The sequence below is a fragment of the Excalfactoria chinensis genome, chromosome 8 (genome assembly GCF_039878825.1).
Source record: "Excalfactoria chinensis isolate bCotChi1 chromosome 8, bCotChi1.hap2, whole genome shotgun sequence".
In the NCBI taxonomy this organism is placed as follows: domain Eukaryota; kingdom Metazoa; phylum Chordata; class Aves; order Galliformes; family Phasianidae; genus Excalfactoria; species Excalfactoria chinensis.
Genome location: NC_092832.1, coordinates 18,295,683 through 18,317,972, shown reverse-complemented (window position 1 = coordinate 18,317,972; position 22,290 = coordinate 18,295,683). Strand labels below are relative to the sequence as shown.

The 22,290-nt window shown below is 45.1% G+C and overlaps 2 protein-coding genes across 9 annotated transcripts in view; one reads left to right on the top strand and one right to left on the bottom strand.

Annotated features, from left to right (window-relative positions):
- The window catches only part of SZT2 (SZT2 subunit of KICSTOR complex), a 52,983-nt gene extending 41,692 nt beyond the window's left edge, over positions 1-11,291 (bottom strand). For all 8 annotated transcript variants that reach the window (XM_072342723.1, XM_072342720.1, XM_072342724.1 and 5 more), the window contains exons 1-9: positions 11,243-11,291; positions 10,980-11,105; positions 10,698-10,871; positions 9,908-10,078; positions 8,559-8,690; positions 6,437-6,596; positions 5,907-6,013; positions 5,508-5,718; positions 4,144-4,314 (exon numbers count right to left, since the gene is read on the bottom strand). In XM_072342723.1, the coding sequence (XP_072198824.1) occupies positions 4,144-4,314; positions 5,508-5,718; positions 5,907-6,013; positions 6,437-6,596; positions 8,559-8,690; positions 9,908-10,078; positions 10,698-10,871; positions 10,980-11,105; positions 11,243-11,272 (1,282 nt within the window). In that variant the 5' untranslated portion in view covers positions 11,273-11,291. The remainder of the gene's footprint in view (positions 1-4,143; positions 4,315-5,507; positions 5,719-5,906; positions 6,014-6,436; positions 6,597-8,558; positions 8,691-9,907; positions 10,079-10,697; positions 10,872-10,979; positions 11,106-11,242) is intronic.
- MED8 (mediator complex subunit 8) lies at positions 11,288-19,286 on the top strand. Its single transcript, XM_072342729.1, has 7 exons — positions 11,288-11,373; positions 13,428-13,546; positions 14,536-14,680; positions 15,358-15,498; positions 15,908-15,989; positions 16,281-16,529; positions 18,822-19,286. The coding sequence occupies exons 1-7, from the start codon at positions 11,368-11,370 to the stop codon at positions 18,884-18,886; spliced, it is 807 nt and encodes a 268-aa protein (XP_072198830.1). The 5' UTR covers positions 11,288-11,367; the 3' UTR covers positions 18,887-19,286.
- Positions 19,287-22,290: the final 3,004 nt, after the last annotated feature.

The window sequence follows — 22,290 nt, the reverse complement described above, 5'->3', positions numbered from 1 at the left end:
ACCTGGGAGGTGAGGACCAATTCCTGAACTAAACTGTACGTTCTTCCTGCATAGAGACCATTTCATACAATCTAGAACATCAAGCATCAAGAGTTTCTCACCATGTTTAATCTCTTCTACCCAGCAGCTCTCAAAACTAAGAAGCTAAGACTGAACCTTCACTGGTTCTTCAAACTGCAGTTTTCTCTCTATAGGCCAGACATTGCACCTCTAGCACAATTAACTCAAACAACAAGCCTCACTGAACAAGAAGAGCAGAAAACTATCACTGCACTGCTGACTGTGCATATATATTTGTACCAAAACAGCTCAGTGAAACACATGACTTTCTCTAACAGCACCACATTGCTGTTTCAACCGCTTAATCATTTGTTTGATGTCCAGTTAGCTCTACAGTTTGCTAACTTGCAGCATTTGTGAGACAGGTGACTAGATGTGCTGGAAACCATACAAACAAGTCATCAGCCTGGATACTATGTTTCCTGCAGAGCTGCATTTCCTAATGCCACTGATACATTATGCCACCCCTTTCAAAGGCTGATTACACTCCATTCTAAAGCAGTCTCGCATTTTTCCCCCACAGCCCTTCCTAGGAGGCTGCATAAGAGAATCTGCCACCCATTGACTTTCAGAAGAAAATTTCCAGAGTACACGCTAAGTTCGTGATGAGCTCTTCTTTTTCTGAAATGAATTTTATTCTGAGAAGCTTAATTTCCAGGAAAAATCAATAGGGAATGTGCACTGGGGAGAAAAATCCTTATCTGGTTTCAGCTTTGACTGTGAAGGTTAAATCAAACCACAGCCATCAGCCCGTAACAGGCTATCAGTTCCCCTTACCAGTCTCAGTCCTCCCCATGCTGCAAGGAGTCATCTTCTTGGGAAAAAGAAAGATAATCTAAGGTGCTTAGTACATATCACCTGTATTCCATGGAGACCTTTGCAGGGCCTCCTATCTTTCACAACAGATTCTTTGCATTTGCCAGGGTTCTACCAACTGTTGTTTCCAGCTGAAGATTGCTTAGCTTATCAAATAGACTGAAGAAGAACTGATAAATGGGTGTCCTTCCATTTCACACTGCCAAACAGCATCTCATTCCTATTGCTCTAGTCATCATCCGTTGCCTTCTGCACAACATTTTGGTTCTCATAACAAAGCCTTCCTACTTCATCAACAGCAAACATGATAAGTAAATTCCTATGTTTTTTGCCTAGGTCAGGAGAGAAGCTGAGCTCCATCACACCCCACAGACTTCTGACAGAGCTCCCCCCCACTTACACAAGGACTTCTGTATTCCCAACTAATTATAGCAGCTTTTTAAACACCTAAACATCTGCAACCAAACAGTGAGGGTAACCAGAGCACTTATAAATACCACAAACAACCTCTCTGGGTACCTCTGAGCACAAAGCTAACTATTTATTCTGTTCTGCCTTTGGCAAAGTGAAGCAGAAAAGAGACAGTGTCAAAGTCCACAACTGCACTCTTTCCTCTTGCTTCACAGCCAGTTGGCTCCTTAGCAGCCTCTAGCTGGCAAGCGCTGTCAAAAGCTTTTGGCAATCCAGGTTAATTAACTGTTCTTTGTTATACAGTTTTCTACAGAAAGGCTCAGAGAGCTCTGATAAGCCAAGCATGCTTTTCCTTTGCAGACACAGATCTGGATGTCTAAATGTCTTGATCTTTTATAAATTCTACTTTAAGCTGTTAGTTCAACAGTTTTTCTGATCACAGTCAGCCAATCCTCAGGGCATTCAGTATTTCCAAATTACAAGCAACACTATCTGCCACTATGCTGAAGGCTGACACAGAAATACACACTGTATTTTTGATAGCTCAAACATTTCATTGTCATTTCCTCCTAAAGAACAACAAAAACAACACTGTGGAAACACACACAAACTATTTTTGGCTCAGGAAGCCCTTGAGCTGCAAACAGATTCAGAGCACTCAAAGGGAAGACAAAGGAAATGAGAAAAAAGGATATGGAGTATGCTTACCCTGCTTTTATTCCTCCCCACACACCTGCCCTCCTTAACTATTCATTTCTGCAGGTAACACCAACTCAGTACAGCTGTTCCTCTGCTCTTCTAAAAACAACCAACCAACTCATATCCAGCAGCTAACAGAAGGCAGGAAGATACCTAAGGAAAAGTGTAGGATGTACGCTAACCATGCACTGATATTTCTGATGTGTGCTCCCAGAGCTCAGAAACTTGCTATTTTATGGTATCCGGAGCCAGAGGTTGCAGCTACATCTCTGTGCAAAGAAGTCCAATGTGAATTTGGCCGACTGCTTTCTGAACGACTCACACTTGCTGCCTCTTTCAGCACTTCTCTACAGAACTTCGCCATCACCAAGAGCACTTCACCACTGTCGCCAGATAATAGCAAGGTTGTTTCTCCAGTGTACTCCAAATTGTAAGTGAAGTGGTGCATAAAAGGACAATAGACATAAGAATGAGCGAGTGGTGCATAAAAGGACAATAGACATAGGAATGAGCACAACTTGGACAGGAATTGACTTGTCAGATATTTGATGGACATTCCTAGAAAAGGAGAGCGCAATGGACCCAATCTATCTGGACTTACTGAAAGCACCTCCTGCCACGCCTGGCAGATTAGTGAATTCAATCTGCAGATGTTACCAGAAGAGCTGCCTGAGCAAGAAACCTCAGTAGAATCTTAGCGTTAATAGAAAACTCCCCAAGCAAGAAATTGGAGTATTCCCTGAAGACCAACAGTAGAAATTACCCCATGTAATCTAATTGCCAGTAATCTTCACCAAAACAAATAAACAACAACAAAACCAACATCCCCCAGAACTGGTTTAGATCCATTCGGTTTGGGAAAAAAGGAAAAATAAAATAAAATAAAATAAAATAAAATAAAATAAAATAAAATAAAATAAAATAAAATAAAATAAAATAAAATAAAATAAAATAAAATAAAATAAAATAAAATAAAATAAAATAAAATAAAATAAAATAAAATAAAATATCCAAAAGAATTGCAATTTCCAGTCATTACACAGAGAGCTGACTGCTTCGCCTGGAGCAATAGACTGAGATTAATTTAAAAGTACCATTATCTGAAGAGCAGCACATTTAAGGACTACTGAAAAGCAAGCAAACAAAAACAACAGCCATAAAATGTAAAACTCATCAACTGAAAGCAAAAGTGCATAAATGGCACAGGCATTTCTGAGCTAACAACTTAATGCAACCATGTGATTCCTGGTCTATCAGATAGGGTACTTTACTTCAGAAGCAGAGAAGTATTAGCACTACTGAGTAAGGCACTGACAAAAAGCACATTTACAATGCTCTAATCAACTGTTCCAAGAAATAGCAAGCTGGAAAAAAAAACTGCTGTTAAGATAAACTGAATAGAAAGCCTGCCCTTGCAAAAGGAGCCTAAAACATTGGTTTGCTTAACCTGCCAAAAGGAAGGTTATAAGGAGAAAGGCATTATTTCTAAATAAATACAATGCTGGAGGAGTATAAACTTAATTAAGGATAATAAAGACTAACAGGTCTAATTTGGTCTGAGTAAGCTTAGAAAGGAAGCTTGAGAAATGGCCGTGAAGCTCTGGGACAGTCTTCCAAGCACAGCATGGGAGATCACTTGCATGATCTTAAGGCAGACCACAACAAAGTCACAGAAAACATAACATGGCATGTTTGGAATTTTCAATTGTACCACAGACTTTGATTTTCTGATATAAAGAGGATAATGAAGACACTGGATCACCCTATGTTGTATATGTTTACACTATGCTCAGTGACCCCATTTTTCAGAGTTTGTGAAGGTCAAAAATATTTTCTTTTCATGCTTGCAATTCATAACTTATATTTAGATTTTTCTTATCTCCCCTCCAGTTGAGGCTCTAGCCGCAGCCAGAAATGGAAAGTTAGGTAGTTTACTGGCACTACTTGGGATACTGAAGCCCCTTGCAGTCCCCTAGTCAGTGGCTAATTCTCAAGGTGCCATCTAGCAGACTAGATGAGAAAACAGGACCATTGAGTGCTTTTGAGTTCTTCTGATATTACTGATCATAGTTCTGACTGATCTGGCATTTCCATCTTTGGTTCCAGCAGTTTCTTTCTCTAGAAAACTGAAGTCTGGAGGGTTTAAAACTTTGTCACCTTTTGTGATGTTGACCTCACGGATGCTGTAGCCTTCACGCAGGCGGACTGAGACAATGCTCACAAGGTCAGCATGCACCTCCTTCTCAGTGTGCTTCTTCCTCCTCATCGCCAGAGCAGGGTTGCTGCTCGCAGACACCAGGTGCTCATTGAACAGCCTGTGCTGTGATACTGCAAAAAACAGAGACAGGGTTTGTGAACAATCAGCTCCCCTACTCCTCATCCTACAGCAACAGTTCTCACTAAGGGCTATACAGAAACTGCTTGGAACACCCACAGGCCTGAAGAACAGTACTTCAGGCACCATTCACTCCCACTCCTGGTTCAGCAATACAGCAAACAGGTCTGCTAACACGGCCAAGAGGTCTAGGAGTGAGGCAGGGTGGAGTGCAGCTCAGTCCTCTTTGGGACAGACTCTGTGACAACACACACAACAGAGCAGCATGTTTAGCCTGGACAGACAGGAACTACACCGCTGTTGCAGTAGTTACAAAGGAAACCGTTTGAGCTTTATCATTTTCCCTGGAAAATCTTGAACTTTCAGGTACTTTCTAAAAGGTATCTGGATGTGGATGCCTTAAGTTTAAACCATTAACATCTGGTCTTTTCAAGAATCAACATTTCAAAGTCCCAGGCCAGCTCTCTTCAAACTTTTCACTGTACACAGTTTCTGCTGGCAAGTTACAGACAGCACAGATGGCACCAGCATCACAGTCGGGCACAAACGGGTGCTTCAGTGTTTGATTAGTAACTAATCTCTCTTGGCATACTTTCAGGCATTAACATCTACAGTGTAAGAACAACTAAGAGAGCCATTTGGGGTGGTACTCAGGGGCCCCATTTTTCAATCCAAACTGCCATCTGCAAGGCTGATGAGAAGCTCGCCAGGATGCCCCCATCTGTGAGTTAGCCAGTGTGGAGGAAAACCTGGAAGAGAGTTTCTCACGCACTCCAAGTTCCCAGTTTACTGAATGAAATCCAAAGAAAAGAGAATGGTGCAGAATGGGACATTAGTTTTCCCTAGCCTACCTAATTCCTAGAACAAGGAGGGCAGTCACAGATTCATCCACATGGCCCAACAATGCCCAGAACCTACAGGAAGCATAGAGTTGTATGAGGGCCAAGATAATGAGAACCCTCAGGGTCCTCTGTCTCACACAGACACAAGCATGCAACACTGCTTGTATGAGAAGGCAGCATTCTTGCCAGATCACAGAAATAACCGTCTTTTTCTTGTCCCCCATAATACTCACAATGGCCCAGAGGGGCCAAGGGAAATATCAGCATAACCAAGCTTGGGGAGACACCCCGATGACTGGTGCTGCAAGACATTCATCTGCTGGAAGGACATGCATGCTCCTCACCACAGTAGTATTCTGGATTCAGGGACTCCCCGGTACGCAGAAAGGAGTACAGCAGAAAAGCCTTATGATACACATTCAGATCCAGGCTCAGGGGATCCAACTCAGGACACGTGGAGAGGTAAGCACCAAAAGTGGCCATAGCAATGAATTTCATCAGTTCCACATTAGGAACATGGCCAAAGCTGCAATCGTATGAGTAGACACCGCCCACCTAAGGGATGGATAAAGAAGAGACCTGAGGAAGTACAGCACTGTTGAGGACAGAGGAGAGAACCAGTGAAGGGTTCAGACAGAGAAGTCCTCTCTTCCCCTCAAGAGGTGAACACAACTCACAGAAACTCATAGTCAGCTCTCTGGCAGGCAAGCATCGCCCACGTCACCTGCTAACAGCATATGTACCTGGACAAAGGAGCAGGCCACAGTGCCACTGCGGAGTTGGTTGAGTAAAGTCTCACACACAGCCACATCAGGAACGCTAGTCACACCATCCGTAATTATTATTATACCTGTAGAGAAAGCAGTATCTTAAAGCATCTTCCATCTCAAACAGCTACCACTCTCCTGGTGCATGCAGCAGGAATAAATTTTAAGTAGGGCAGAAGTAAAAATCAAAGCCTTAGGATTGTCTTAGCACAAAAAGCCTTGGGACTGACACCAAGAGCTTCCAAGCTTCCTGAGCAGGTATAGCAAAGCACTCAGACTGGACATGGTTCTGCACACTCTGAGTTGCTCCAAGCAACAGTCACAGTCATACTTCCTCCTAAACTCCCTAAAGCTGATGCATGATACATGAGCAGTACTGTTCTCCTCCCCATTCCCATCAGCGGCTCACAGAATGGTCTGCACCCCAGCCTTCACAAAATTCATGAGCCAATGACAGGAGGAAAACAGCCCCCTGCAAACAGCAAGGCAACCTGAATGAAGCCAACCTGCACTGGAGTTTGAGGGTAGTAGCTGCAGTGCCAAGATCCCTTGTCGGACCATGCTGACAAGGCCAACATCAGCAGTGACAACAGACACACTGGGCTTCCTCCCAGAAGGCTCCTGCACATCACCAGGGCTCTCTTGACTTAGGGGTGATAAATCCATCTGGGAAAGAAGGAAGAAAAAACAACAACAAAAAAAACACCGATATCATAATGCCCCACTCTCCCAAACACCTTCAGTTTATCAATTCCCATGATAGTGGGAGTGCCTTGGAGCACTTCAACAGACTCCACTTTTAGCTTTAATTTCCAACCTGTAGTCACTTGGTGCCCTTACAACAGTTAGGCAAAGGTGCTTGGGATGGAAGAGGGGAATAACACGCTCAGAGCTTTATTATATACTTTGATTTCTAACAGGAAAGATACAACACTTTTGAGTCACTCAAGTTTCTTCACAGAGCACAGCAGCTCCCAATTCAAGATGCTGAATGCCTCTCATTTTCCTTGTCATCTGATAGAAGCTGCAGCTCAGAAATGCAGAACACACTGAGACAGCTACATCCTGCCTACAAAGCAAGCAGCAGAGGGGGGTGAGGAGCTTTGTAAAGACAAAGTCCAGCAACTACATACTTAACTCTGTTCAAACAGCAGTAGTTATCCAGTGCTGGCATACGCAAATGCAAGTAGGCTTTGCCTGCATCTTCTATGAAAAATACTCCCCAGGCAAAGCCTGGAATTTGTATAATTACAGCTCCGAGGAACCTACTATGTACACAGTCTTCTCATCTCCAGAAGGCTCTGGCAGTTCAACCCTATAATGAACTAGTGCTTCATTTTTACTGCTAATGCAGAGAATGGATGAGACCCTTCTCAGCAAAGCTACACAGATGATCGAAGCTGGGCAACGTTAGAACAAACAAAACTTTTGTTCTGCACAAGTGGGAGCAGTCTGTCACTATGAGCAAAAAAACATCACTATCCATCAATTTAATTTGCCAGTTGCCTTCAATTCAGCCACTTGTTGACAACAATCCAGCTAAGCAACTTCAAAAGTGAAAACAAACAAGTTTCAGTTGCTGCCCTTCCCCTGGGGTTTCCCACCTCCACCTCACAGCCTGTGGCAGAACCAGCCAGTCCTTCTGGCTGCAAATGCGTCCCTTACCTCCATTTGCATGGAAGAAGTTATAGGGTAGTTGGCTATGAGAGGAAAACTGCAGCACACAGGAATGCATACAAGGTACTGTAAAAACAACAGCTGCACACACAGGAAAACTATGCACTTCCTGTAATCCTCCTCCTGTTGTAGGACTGATGGTCTTAGCATTCAGAGACAAACATTTTAGCTTAATTATGTTGAGCACTTCAGATACACAACTGCAAGAGGTCACCAGTAGTCTCTTGCTCACCTGATGGAGACTTTTTTTTTTGCCTTGATCCTAAACACTAAAAAATAATCCTAAAACAAGGACTGAATAACCAGAACCAGGCCAACAATGCCTTTGACTGTAGGAAAAGTCCTCATAGGAATGATTCTGACTCCAGATCAGCATGGCAGTACTGCAAGGTAACCTTCACACTCCTCGTTTCCAAGATCAGGGAGATGATCTTGATGAGAAATCTACAGGCACTCCAAATACCTACAAAGTTTCACTTTGACTTTCCTCCAATGCTATTTCCATAGCAGTGTCATTAACTTGCTGCCACGTATATCTTTGGCTACTAAGCAAGATCTTCCAAAGGATTCAAGAGTATTAAAAACTGCATCAGATGTGTACTCAGTTTCATGATCTTTTCCTGGTAACAAGCGTTTTCATTCAATAATGCATTCTACAACCTGTTCCATAGTCATTAAGCTGCTTTACCACATGTTTTTTAAGCACTTTATTGTTATCATCTTGGAAAAGGTTGCTGTTTTCATTAGTCCTTCCCATAAACACTTACTGGCTCTGCTTTCCTCAGCCTTCATTACTCATTATTAGACCCCACAAAGTTCTCTTACAAACTCCTTAGCTGTTCCTTCTTCAGACTTACAACAGTGTTCCTCTATCTGCCACTCCACCCACAGGGCCTCACAGTGCAGATCTTTATTTAGCTGAGAAACCCCATCTACCTCTGACCTTCTCACCTGTGGTTTGGGTTCGTACTGTTGCTGGAGCATCTCTGCCACTTTGTTCTCAAAGGCACACAGCTGTGTGTAAACTTGGTGCAGAAAGGCTTCTCTCTTTGTCTCATCCAGCTGACAGCCCTGGAACAGTACCTGGCCCAAGGATACACACATCAGCTGAAGAGTTTTATAGTATCAACCCCTATAACACAGTTTAGACACATCCCTTACAAAGCAGAGCACAGGTCCCTTGTCACTATTCCTGCATGGGGCCAAACTGCTGTATGCAACAGAATTTCATGGCATCTGTAGTGAACTCTGCAGCAGATGCTCAAGAGGAAATTTTCCTCTTGGATGACAAAATTTCTACTCTTTTGCCCTCTTCTAGGAAAAAAATAATGGGATCCTTATGAGAAGGCATTAACTCTGGTCTGTCATTTCTAAAGAAGATCTGTTTCTTCTAACTCACCTACTGGATGATCCATTTATCTCCTAGTAGTGGTTGGACAGTGGAGTAATATATTGAAATTGAGGAGTTAGAAAGGAGTTAGACTGGACATTACAAAAGAGGCTCAGTGATGCGACAGAGGGAGCTTACCTCCACAGAAGCTCCCCATGCTAACTGGCACAAAGACTCTATTTATGGCACCACAGTACAGGCAACCTCTGCCAAAAGCAGGTATTGCAAAACAAGGAGGCAAAGAGGATACAACACCAGAAAAGTGAAAATAACACGAAAATATTGTACGATGGAAGGGAATGACACAATAACAAGCTTCAAAAACCTCGCATGCATGATAGACCAAACTTCAATTTATTAAAAAGACCTGCCCTGGCTCAAGTAAATGAGAGATTATTGGGGGCTGCCCTCTCCACTAGGGGAAGCACATTTTTACCAGTGCTAAAAAGGAACAAAGGTTGCATAAAGAGGAAATTATCACTGAATAAACCACTGCTACACAGTTGAAGCAGACAGACAAGTTTTTGGACGCCTCTTCCTGAACGTTTCAAATTACAACAGGCCAAAAGAATTAGTCAACAGAAATTAAAATAAAACAAACAAACAGAGCAACACCAACAAAAACACAGAGTAGTCATGAGCTTAAAGACTCGGTGTGCTCTGAGAAGCATATGTAGCAGTGATCTCCAAAGGGCGCTGCTCTCCTATGAGAAACCTCCACATCCTCTCAGAAAAGAGAATTTGATCACCTTCGCTTCTCTATCGCACCAGGCTGCACGTTTTAATGAAGCAAGATTGCAACACCGCAGAGCCCAGCTAACAGACGTCCCTACTTTCCTCTGGGCTCACAGGAAACCAACACAGCAAGCTGCTGACACAATGAGACACCAAGGGCAAGGCCAAGTTTTACCTGGTGGGATTGCAGGCCAATGATGGAGGAATACGCCTGGATGGTGACAAAGATCTCGGGCTGATAAATAATGTCTGAACCAGGGATTCGGAAGGGTCTTAACAGTCCCACTAAGCATCGGGAAAGAGCATGAAACACTTCATCAAAAATGATCTCCCCTGTGGAGTCATCCTACAGAAACAGAAGAGGAGAATTATAGAATCATTATGGCTGGAAAAGACTGCTAAGATTACGTAGTCCAACCACCAACCCATTCCCACCACGCCCACTAACCGTGTCTCTCCATACCACATCTCCACAGCTTTTAAACACCTCCTCAGTCCTTCTGACCACACTAGTTCTGATACAAGCCAGGATGCCTTCTTGGACACCTGGGCACACTGCTGGCCCACATTCAGCCAGATGTCACCTAACACTCCTAGATCCTCTCCCTCCATAAAGCTCTCATCCACAGCCTCTAAATCAATAGCAATGCATAGGGTAAACAAGACAGCTTTTACATCCTCTAGAATCTGCAGTCTCATTGCACCCACCACAGAGAGACAAGTACAAGCCTCCTTCTGCAACAGAAGCTGCCTCAGAATGACCCCTGCAAGAAGAGGCCACACATTCTGTAAGGAAACGGGATCCACTGCAAGGTTGTGTCGCCAGCAGCAGTGCCTGCTTCAGCCCTCAGGAACACAGGGTGCAGAAGTGGCAACTAACGCAGGGATACAAATGTTCTCAGCAGAGGGAACCAAGCCCGGTCCGTTAGCACAAAACACCACAGAGAGGCATCTCCTGGACTCACCACAATGCCAGTGGAAGGGCTCAGATCAAGCTCGATGACAAAGCGGTACTGCCGGGCCAGGAACGTGACGCGTGTGGAGGGCACCAAGAGGTAGGGCCGGGGCTGGACGGGCTCATCCGGCTGCCATCCATTGGGCAGGATGCTGAGCACATCCAGCTCGTTTTCAGACTTCAACTACAACAAGAAGCGAACGACAGGCAAGAAACATTACGCCAAGCCAAAGGACACACCACGAAGCAGGGCCACCAGCCACCCCTGCGGCACCCCCCGGCCCCCACTCACCAGCTCGGGCTCAGGCACAGCCCAGATGACCTGGTGGAGCCGGCTGAGGACCCAGGCGAGCCGCACGTTGCGGGAGATGCGATAGTCCTTCTTCATCAAGAGGAAGACGTGCCCAGCCTCCTCCACCTGCAGCGCGCAGAAGCACAGCGCCTCATCACTCCAGGCCGGGCACCGCGACAGCCCCCAACCTCTCCACACAGCTCCCGATCCCAAAGCCGCTAACAACCTCGCCTCCCCCCGCCCCGCAGCCCGCTCCCCCTCACCTCAGCCTCGGACCTCTCGGCAGCCGCCATGTTCGCCCGGCGGCCCCGCCCCGCGCCCTCTGACCCCGCCCCGGCTCGCCTGACCCGGAAGTGGAAGGCTCCTACAACAACAGGGCCGCGCAGCCATGCAGGTGAGGTGCTGTGGGTCGAACCGGGCTGTACTGGGCCGGGACAGAGGGAGCAGTAGATCCGCCTGGGGTCCCGCCGTGCCCCGTGGGTTGGGCTTTGGAGGAGTCAAAGCAGCGTGCCCGGGTGGCCGAGAAGGGTTCCGTTATCCTGGCTTGTGGCGGCACAGCGCACCCCACAGCAGCGGGGTGGTGGACGTCCCTCTGTGCTGACTCCGGCTGAGGCCGATTTCCTAATAAATCCCATTATTGCTTTGACTTCTTGAGCCTCAGGCTGGTGTTTTCCCGGGTTACCCTCGGATAACCCTTAGATCTTGTTTCTAAGTGATAACGTTATCGGCTCAGAGGATGTCATTGTGTGTATGTGAAGGCAGGGTTGTTTCTTTCTCTTTGTTTCGCCATGTGTATCGCTTTATGTTTATTCTGAATTTCACCTTTACCTCCCAGTCATTCCGTACCAGGAGTTCCTTCAGCAGTCTCTCCTGTAAGCCCTATCTTTATTACCCTGGGACAATTCAGTATTGTTAACAGACTCCCTAAATTGCTGCTTGAATGTCTCTTATGTCTGTGAGAGGCAGAGTATTCCTTTGAAACACCCATCTTGGTGCACGTGTGCTTTGTAGCGCTTAAACTTGCTTCCAGCTCTCACGGAGAGAGCATACAAAAGGAGAAGGCTCGGATTGCGCTGTCACACAGTGCAGTGTGATTTCATTCACAGTCTTTAGGGCTTCTTGGGCCAGACCAGTTGTCTTGGTTGTGTGTACCTGCCACCTCTGCAGTGACGTACTGGTTCCCAGCCCAACTCGTAGTGCGGTCAGTGGTTCGTCTTGCTCAAACACAGCGTGCACAGTCAGCGTTAGACTGGTTTCTTACGTGCGCAGGAACAGACCAGTCCCGTCACAGGATGGAGGAGAGCTGCGGTGCTGTAGCTGTGAGTTGTGACCCCCTGGTCTGCTCTGTGAATCCACGCTGTGGATTGGAAGTGGATTTATTTTGCCATTTCTTCGAAGGTAGTGAAGTCTTACCAGCAGTTTCTGAAAAAAAAAATAAATAAAATACCTTTATAGTCTTGTCAGACCATGTAGAATAATTCCATGTTCTCTAATATGTGGAAGATACTTGATCTTGTTTAAACAGCACAAGGATCCCAATAGCAAGTGTGCAAGCAGACTGAGTCACCCCATCTGCTTTCCCAATCAGCATTCCCTTTCTATTATTTAACTGTATTGCTGTGTCTCACCCTCCTTGTGGATTATTGTTGTATAGTCCTTGACTTACGTTAGCAGTCCATTAGGATTGGGGCTTTAATTACATTTTGTGCAATTCTGTTGAATGAGTAAGAATAGATAAGGTTCTAGAGGGTTTTCGCAAGAATCAGAGATATTCTGTGCTATGTGTGACAACAGGTCTCCTCTCCTGTTGCTTTGTATGTCACCATACACCTCTCAGCTAGGAGAAAAGATTATTTAAGCAGTGCACCAAGGCAAAAGGCAGGAGATGATCTCTGCATGTGTCTAACTACGTCACTGTCACTGCAGCACCTTCCACAGCTGGTAAGGGACAAGGAAATTTTAGGAGCTGGATGCAGCACCTGGACAGGAAGAAAGTGAGAAATGAGGGTAAGGGCAGAAACTGGAGTCTTTAGGTCACTGATCTGATACTTGTGTTGCAAATGACTGTGCTGGGTGAAGACATCACTGTGCCTGCTGTCAAAGGGTGCTGAGAATGCTAATCTGCTTTCAGCTGGGTTAGCATGAATAACTCACGAAGGTGATGCAAGGTAAGTTTGATGACTTTGCCTGATGTAAGTGATGTATAGTCTCCATTCATCTAGATCTTAAAAATGACAGCTAGCCATGAGTTGGCTCAGGTACAAGTCTCTTCCTAAATGTTCCTTTGAAGGAGACAAGTTTTTGTCTATGGGGTCTCTGTTTCCTTGCCCTGAAGACGAGTCTCTCAATAGGAGAGGGTGGAGTATGGTTGCAGGTGTGTGGATCCCCACAGTCCTTGGAAAGGTGCAAAGCTTTCTCCTCACCCCTATCTTTCATTCTTTTTTTTAGAGAGAGGAAAAGCAGCTGGAGCTGACCCTGGAGGCACTCATCAGCCAGGTGGCTGACCTGAAGAACTCATTGGTCAGTTTTATCTACAAGCTGGAGAATGAGTACGATCGGCTCACATGGTAAGGCATCCCACAGAGACAGGGCACTGTCACTGATCACTGCTGAAGCTCTTCCAGACTCTGCCCAGAAAGTGTACTTAAAAGCCACTAACTTACTGCCCGCAGGCTTACCTTTGCTTTTTTGTTAGTGTTGGCGGAACTACTGAACATCTGCCACCGGATAAACAGTTGAAATTCATTTCTTCTGCACTGTGCAGTAGTAATCATACCAACACCCTTGAACCTGGGTGCTCTATGGGAACTGGTGTACTTGCTCTCATCTGCAGTGACTGGGAACTCTTTGGACAAAAATATCTTAGAGACCCACTTATGCTGTGAAATGAGCAATCATTCTGTATTTCTTGATCTTTTTGTCTTTATCTGGTTCTGTTCTAAACCGTGTTCCTATGCTCGTGTTTTGCTGGTCTGGCATGCTTTCTCAGACAGTTTGAGAGACTTGAAAGGTGGCATTCTCTTCCTGGTGGACTGTAAGGATGATGGATCTACAGCTGAATAAACTCTGCAGTCTTAGACAGTTTCTGCTGCAGAAATTCACAGTAGGTGATGAAGTCCCCAGAGAGAAAATTGAAGGGGATCTTCTTGACAAGGTTGTCCATTGTTTTGCTTCATTATCACTTTGTCTTGATAGCCAAGCTATAAAAACTGTCTCTCTTGTCTGTACTGCTTAGGAGTGAGTATGTGTCTCAAGACCTTGCTTGAGAATTTCACTGGGAGAGTTAGTGATAAGAAAAGCATTGCTCCTGTGTGTGTTGCAGGAATCCCAAACAACTGCCACTTCCAATGGTACTTGTAAAGTCCCTGAGCTATTTGCAGCATTGTATGTCGAGTCTCGAATCTGTCCACACCTACACATTCAACTCTAGGTTTTATTCCTTATTGTTTGGGTAAATAATAATGTTATTTCCTCGGTTCCCAGATACTTGAATGGGGAACAGATAAAAGCCAGCTGTGGTATCTATTTCCATGTTCTGTTCTCTTTCCTTTCTCAGGCCTTCAGTTCTGGACAGCTTTGCATTGCTCTCAGGGCAGCTAAACACTTTAAATAAAGTGCTAAAGCATGAGAAGACCCCACTATTGCGAAACCAGGTTATCATCCCCTTAGTGCTGTCTCCTGACCGTGATGAAGAGATCATGGTAAGAAACTTCCTGCTGAGTATTGGGCCTGGAGTGTCACAATCTGCAGTTTGCAGTCCTTTGTGCTTTGGCATTCCTCAGCTCTGGGTGTAGAGAAATAAAAGGTTATGAGTAGTTGTTCCTTGGAGCTGCTGTGCTGCGGGGAATGGGTGTTCACTCACAAGCACTTGCTATGGACATACTTTACAGGATATAACCTTCCTAAATACATTATTGTTGTGAAGTCAGGGACGATCGAGGTGATATCTCACTATGTAACTGGAAGGCTGCCTTACTTGATTTTCCCTGCCATAGCTGTGTGGTTTGTCTGACATTTGCATCTAAATTTGCACTGATTATCACCTTACCAACATGGGGTACAATATACACATATATGAACCTATAGCATGTCCTGGCAGTATTCTTTGCTTGAGTGTGAAAGGATTTCAGCTGACTGCAGCCATACTGTCTGGCAGCATATGGGACTGCAGATTCCTGTGTGTTGGTCTGACCAAACAGACACAGTGCAAATTCTTAAGATAAATCATTGAGACTTCCTAATGCTCCCCAGGCCAAGGTTTTCCCATAACATCCTAGTAGGTCTTGCTCCAGTGTCACGGCCTGTGCTCTGCTCTTCAGCTGCCTGAGGGCTCAGCTGGAAGAGGGGGCCCTGAGTGTGTGTTGTCCAACTGTTGTAGCGACAGACAGAGGGGCGGGTACCGGTCTTCAGCCATGAGGTCGTGCCTGACCATCTGCGAACTAAGCCTGACCCAGAGGTGGAGGAGCAGGAAAAGCAACTGATCACAGATGCAGCTCGAATTAGCCCTGATGGAGCACAGGTAGGTGAAGAAGAGTTTGATATTTCTGTCGCTTAGTCCTAGGGCTCACAATGCCCTTTAACTCAGTTTTCATTGAGCTTATAGCTAACATTTTTCTTTGTTGGTATGCCCTCTTCTGCCTGAGGTTTCTCTAGATAGCCCTACCTGATGTTTGGGTTACAAATCTCACGTGACAAGGGTATCCAGCTTACTACCTGCTCACAGGAGGTGCTATCAGACCAGGCAAAGAAAGGCAAAAGCTGTACACCCTGGTAGTGCCCTCCTGCATGCATTGGAACTGAGCTGTCTAGGCTTTGCTACCAAAATGTTTGTTTGATTGCTCTGAAAAGAGAAAGATGGTTCATTTGCCATGCTGACTTGTATGGCACTGGGAGTATCCTGGTAGCTACTGATGATTTTTATTTTGCAGAAACAGATCCAAAGTCTAAATAAAATGTGCTCAAATCTGCTGGAGAAAATCAGTAAGGAGGAACGTGAATCTGAAAGTGGAGGTATGTCACTGAGGTGGAAATGGAGTGTGTGGTCAAAGCAGCTGGCTTGAGGACAGTGGAAAAATAGGTAAAGCAGAGAGTCTGAAGAGTGGGAAATGAGGATAAGCACAATCAAAAACATGGAAAAGTGTTTTGGAGGCCACTCTCATGGTTGGAGGAGTTGGCTTCTTCTGACCCCCTTCCTTTTGAGCAGCATGTGCCAAGCGAACCATCAAAAAAGAAAATTCAGGACCAGCTGTGATAATTTTTGGACTCCAATGCCATAATGCTCCATTTTATTTTTTTTCACAGGATTACGACAGAACAAGCAGACTTTCAACCCTACAGATACCAATGCACTGGTAGCAGCTGTGGCCTTTGGGAAGGGATTATCAAACCGGCGACCCCCAGGCTCTGGAGGATCTGTCCAGTCAGGTCAACCAGGAGCTGGTGCTATCATTGCAGGGGCTTCAGGCATGCAGCAGGTGCCAATGTCAAGTGCACCAGCTCAGCAGCAGCCAATGCTGGCAGGAGTGCAGATGGCACAAGCAGGGCAGCCAGGTAAATATGTTGCATATCTGACAGTGATTGAAAAGCAGGAAGCAAGAAAGATGAATGCAGATGTAGAGATCCTTCTCCGGTCACTTTTTAAATATAGCCAAGTAAAACAGTCTTTTCTGTCCCTAAGGATTTAAGCGGGGGTGGGGGAGAAGCTGTCTGTAAAGAGCCACAGAAGGATTTCATATACTTAATAATAGTAGATTGCATTTGTATCAAGAATAATGTGAAACACCTGAGCAAAAGTAATTTGACTTCACTTGACCGGTGCCTAGGCTCTAACCTAGTTAGGTGTATTGGGGAAAATTGATACAGGATATCTATGTTCTTTAGAAACATTAGTTGGACTTTCCACTGAAGCTGAAAACATAAACCAAAGGAATTACTAGGGAAGCAACAGGGAAACAGAGTATCACTGTATCATTGTATAAATCCATTAGGCACCAATATCTGCAGTATTAAGCACAGATCTCTGAAAATCTAAACAAAACAGAACCAAGTTATAATAGAATTGGAAAAGATCAGGGGACAGTGACAACATTCAAAGGTCTGGAATGGCTTTCACCATGGCTTCTGAAGGGAGATTTCAGAAAGTTTTGTTAGCTCATCCTGAGGTTCGCTACTGGACATAGCCTGGAGGTTGGATTGAGGAAGGTACAGAAGCCTGTAAAATCCCAAATTGTATAAAGAAAGTACATGGAGTGAAAGCACCAATGAAAATATTAGCTCTGCGGGCCTAACTGTATTGTCATTCTCATTTTCATACTAATGGAGATTTTGGATATTGGATATTTTAATTGGTGTTTTCTTGCCTGTGTGATGACTATGTTGTTCAGAAATGAGCTTGAGCAACGATATTAATCCTAAGTTAATTATGTATTTAGAAAATAATTTCCACTGTGATTTGGAAACGAAGGTCCCTGTGATTTCAGGCTGCACCCACAAACACTGTCTCCAGGAGGGGAAGACATCCCATCTTATACGACTTCTGTACTTCAAGCTGTGTGCATTACTTACAAGGTCACTTGTCCAGCCTGTGTGACCACCACACCTCTTTTGATAAGAGTTGTACTGTTTGACCAAAGGTCAATCCTATTATCCTGGTCCTCAGAGTGGCCTGTATTAGAGGCTGAAGGAGTGTAAGAACAAAGTATATCCTGACAGCCAGCTCTAGCTGTTGTTATTCAGGGATGTTTTAAGCCAGAGCCTGGTTTGAGACCCATGGGTGTAAGAGCCATAAATTTTGGAGTTCCTTTCTGAATTACAATACTGAATCCTACAAGGCTTGTGGCAATGTATCCCACAGCGTTACTGAATGTTTTGCTTAAAATAATTTCCTTTTTTTTTAAATTTTATTTTTAAAACTTTGTTTACCTGATAATTTCATTGGATGTTTCCTCTTTATCTGTGTTGTGGGAAATACTCAGTGGCTGAATACTCACAGTAACACAGATGTGGGTGAACCATACAGTCCTGTTCACTCTTCCTTTTGAAATAGCGTGTAAAAGTATTCGTCTTCTGATTGTTAGCAAACACTGAAGAGATGTCAGATTGAGGTCCCTTCCAACCCAAGCCGTTCTATGATTGCCTACCAACTCCTTGCAGGCAACAACTGCGCTAGATGTGTTTGAGAGAAGTTAAACACTTCTATTCTGTTAGATAGTTCTTCTTTTCCTGCTGCGCTGCAGTTTCAGTTCTCAGAAATGACCAGATTTTCTTTCTGTTCTCACTTGAGCACACATTCTGGTTTGTGAAGGAGAATTCTTTTGAATCTAGTTTTGTCTAACACTGTACTCTTATCCTAGGCTGCTAGTATTGTCATTGAACACACTCATTTGTGATTGGTGTCAGTAAAAAGTAATAATGCCCAAGGGGTGGATGTGGTGGAGATAAATATAATGCTATGTGGAAGAGGATACAGCCTGCTGTGGTTGTCTCTCTGTAATAAAGTGGGGATCAATTTGGTTTCTTATGTTAAGGCTCTAAGAGACTGAATGTATCCCACGCTCCTGTTGGAGCCTCCTGAGAAAGTCTTAAGAAGAAGCAAGGAAAGCACTAGCAAGGGGACGTAGGAGATGTCAAGGAGATTTCTCAACAAAAAGAAGTGCTAATTTGCAGGAGAGAGTGATTGTATTATGTCATAAGCTGAAGGGCGTTGTAGTAATAAGCCTGATGTGGTGCCTGGAGTGGAAAAGACAAAGTTTGGGTAGGACTGTTGTACTCTTTATGCACTCCTGAACAAATTAACTTTCTTATTGCTGATTTTGTACTGCTCTTTATTTTTTCTCTTTCCAGGAAAGATGCCAAGTGGCATAAAAACAAACATCAAATCTGCCTCGATGCATCCATATCAGAGATGAGCCAACATGAAGCAGACCCAGGAAACAGCAGTTACCTGCATTGTTCCTGCTGGAGCCACCACACGTGGATTTCTTGCGGAACTTGAGTCCCTTCACATACACACACCATATCAACAGAGCTGGGAGCAATGAGTCCATTCCCTGTGTTTTCTTTTAGTGCTGGGTGGCTTGTGTGGAGCTGCTGGTGGTCATTTCTTCTGGAGACAAGTACTCTGTTCAGCCAGAGCAGAGGGCTTTACTTGTGATAGCAATCCTGTTCTCTCCAGGTCTAGCTGGGAGGACATCTACCCTTTTTTGATACAGAGCCTGAAGAGCTTCATGACTACCCTGCTCCTTATTTCTGTTGATTCAAGATCTTCCTACTCTACTCCCTGTTGTTGAATAAAGACTTTGTTTTGCATATGGTGAGACACTGGTGTTCATCTCCTGAGTCATAAGCAGTCTTTTTTTACCTTTGGGTAAGGCAATAGAGAGCTCTAGTCCAAAACAGACAAGAAACATTGGAGGCTGGATGCTGGAGCTGCAGGCTTGGGTGTATAGAAGTGTTATATAGTGAGTCAGCAGAGTACAAACATAAGCAGTAAACATCTTGTTCGTTGTAAACCTATTATGGCTGTTCCCTGGAAAGCAAAATGCTGGTGACAACTACTGAAGGACTCACAGCAAGAAGACAGCATGTCAAGAGCTGAAGCACCGAGCTTTTGCATTCTGATGCTGCTGGAAATCCCAGCTGAATCTGATTTCACTTCTATAGTTTCCTGCTTCTGCATTCCTATAAAGTTTCTAAGCTACTTTAAAGGTAATTATTTGTTTCAGAGAGGTCTTCTCATTCTGCTTAGGGCTGTAGCACTTCATTTAACCAGGCCATGAAATCTGCCCATTTCTCTTTGAATCTAGGCATTGAAGTCATCCCTGTTCTACTTTCTGCCCTTGAGCAGTAATATATAATCTGCCTAATGAAAGATTCCTCTGCAAATAAAGGGTGGGGATGCATGCCCCCAGAGCATGCTAGTATGTGCTAGCTATCTGAAAGAGAATCATCTTGCTTCTTGCTGCTTTTGCCTGGACTTCCCTTTTGACTTGTGGTGAAAGCCAGTACTGGATTTTACTCAATAGCATCTGTCAGCAATCTTAAGGCTGAGGAAATCTCTACACGGTGGATAGACTCTACAGCTGCTCCTGTACCGTTTGCCTCTGGACTGATCAGATTCATGGCATTGGTGGAGGCTGTGGGCTGTTTTCTCAAATTAAACTTTCCAGAGCAGTTATCAGCCTTCTGAAATCTGCAGAACCTGGGAATTGTCCAGTGGAGTTGCACACCCCGTCATGAATTCAAATCTATTCATCGGAGAAACACTTTGCCACATTATTCCCTCCAGCTGCTTAGAAGAAATCCTTGTGTTGCTGAGGTTTTGCAGATGGTGGCTTGAAAAGCACTGAGCAGGCAAGTAGAAAGTTTAATTGGAAACACAGCTTGTGTGATAAGCAAAGCAACCGCGTTATGAATGAGTCCAGCTACGTGTCTGCAGCAGTGCCTTCCCAGCCAGAACCATGGGTTTGCTTTTCCCTCCTAATAGAGTTCCCTGCCCTCTCAGGGGCTACTGACTGCTGCGGGGAGCTGATGTGAAGGCGGAGCACTCAGCTGGTTCTGATGCAAGGTTTTAAGTCAGTGCTGAAGGCCATATGACAGGCAATGCCCTGCAAGGGGCTCAGTGTTGCAGGGATGGCTGCTCCCTGCCCTAGCCCACAGCCCTGCCTTGGCTGGGAAGGAAGGCAGAAAAATGTCGGAGGAGCTTGTGCCAGAGCCGTGGCGCTTGTGATCATACATGGAGCCTCAGCTCGGGGAAGTTGCACTGCTTTGCTTTGTCCCCCAGACCGGCTTCCTTATAAAGCTAAAATATGTCAGGACTGGGGCAGCCTGGGACGTGGGCAGAGCGTGGCTGCCTGCCACCCACGCTAACCTGGCCCTCTGAAAACGCCTCCAGTAGGGCAGGCCAGACCTTTCACACAGTTGGACGAGAGGAAGGGAAATACAGGCAGGGCTTTTTTTTCCATAGATTACAGCACTGGGGAGGCCGGCACGCTCGCCAGTGTAACTTCCTGTATGACACAGCCTGCCCTGAATTAGTTCTTGTATAAATTGTTGTTAGGAAAACAGTTGATCCTGTAGTGATATGACTGTGCGGTGGCTGGTAGGTTGCTGCAAAGGTTCATTCTCTTTACCTAGTGTGCTTATGTTGAGGCTGCATTTCTTCCCTTCAGGCTGGTGGATCTTCTCAGACAGGAACCCCCAGCTGTTAGTCTCAGGGAGAGAAGCCTGGCTGTTGGGATCAAGTCTTCCTAATCCCTGGTAATGATAAACTGAGTTGATGAAGGACTTGGAACCTTTTGCTTTAAAGGCATATATACTTTTTTCCAGCCTTTGGCTCCTGTCCAGATGTTCTCAATGCATTTGTGTCCTGTGGGATGTGGAGCTAGGACACAATATTCTAGCTGTGGGAACGGGAATTTCAAACACAGTTACTTTAACCTCCCATCTAGTTGCTGCCAGTGCTCAGATGTTTAAGCAGGGAACAGGAATGGGCCTTTTACCCGTAAAGTCACACTGGAAATTCACGGTCCACTGACAGTCACTGTAGCCCATAAGTCCAGTGAGGATTCACCATTCCCAGAGCAGCTTTGCGGGACCAAGGCAAGACTTGGGCAGTGCCCTGCTGTGGCAGCAGGCGCTCAAGGACAGGTCTCTCCTCACATGCACAGGGACTGTTGCACTCAGAGCTCTTGTTATGTCCCACCTTATCTGGTCACCCAGTGAACATGCCTCTTCCCAGTGAGGTAATTTTAGCAGGGAGGAGGCCCATCCTGGCTCAGGAAGCTTTGCTGGGCACTCTGTGCTCCAGCTGGAGTACAGCGGTGTGATGGAGCGCAGGCGCTGAGCTTCCCCCAGACCTGCCTGGGTGGCAATCAGGCTCTGGAGATGTCTGAGTAGATACCTGTTGCTCGCAGAATCACAGAGGCTCCAGATTGCTGCTATGCCCCTGGCTCCCGGGATGGAGTGCTTTACCTGCCATTACTTTGTTTCCTTCCATGCAATCAGCTTTAAGTTCCCCGGAAGCACCTATCTCCTCTGCTGCCTCACACTATTGGCAGCCTCGTTCCTTCATCTCTGTGGTATCAGCCAGCTCTCTCGCAGAGATTTCAAAGTACACAGTGCTAGAAAAATGATCACGTTAGCATGACAGGTGTGCTGTCTGTAATGCCCGATGATTGGTATTTATACTTTTCTGCTTTAAGTGTTTATTGATACGATCACATATTTTTCTGTCATTATTTTGCATGGAATGACTGTTGAATAGACACACCTGTTTACAAGGCCATCCTGTTTACTTTTCTAAACTGCTGGC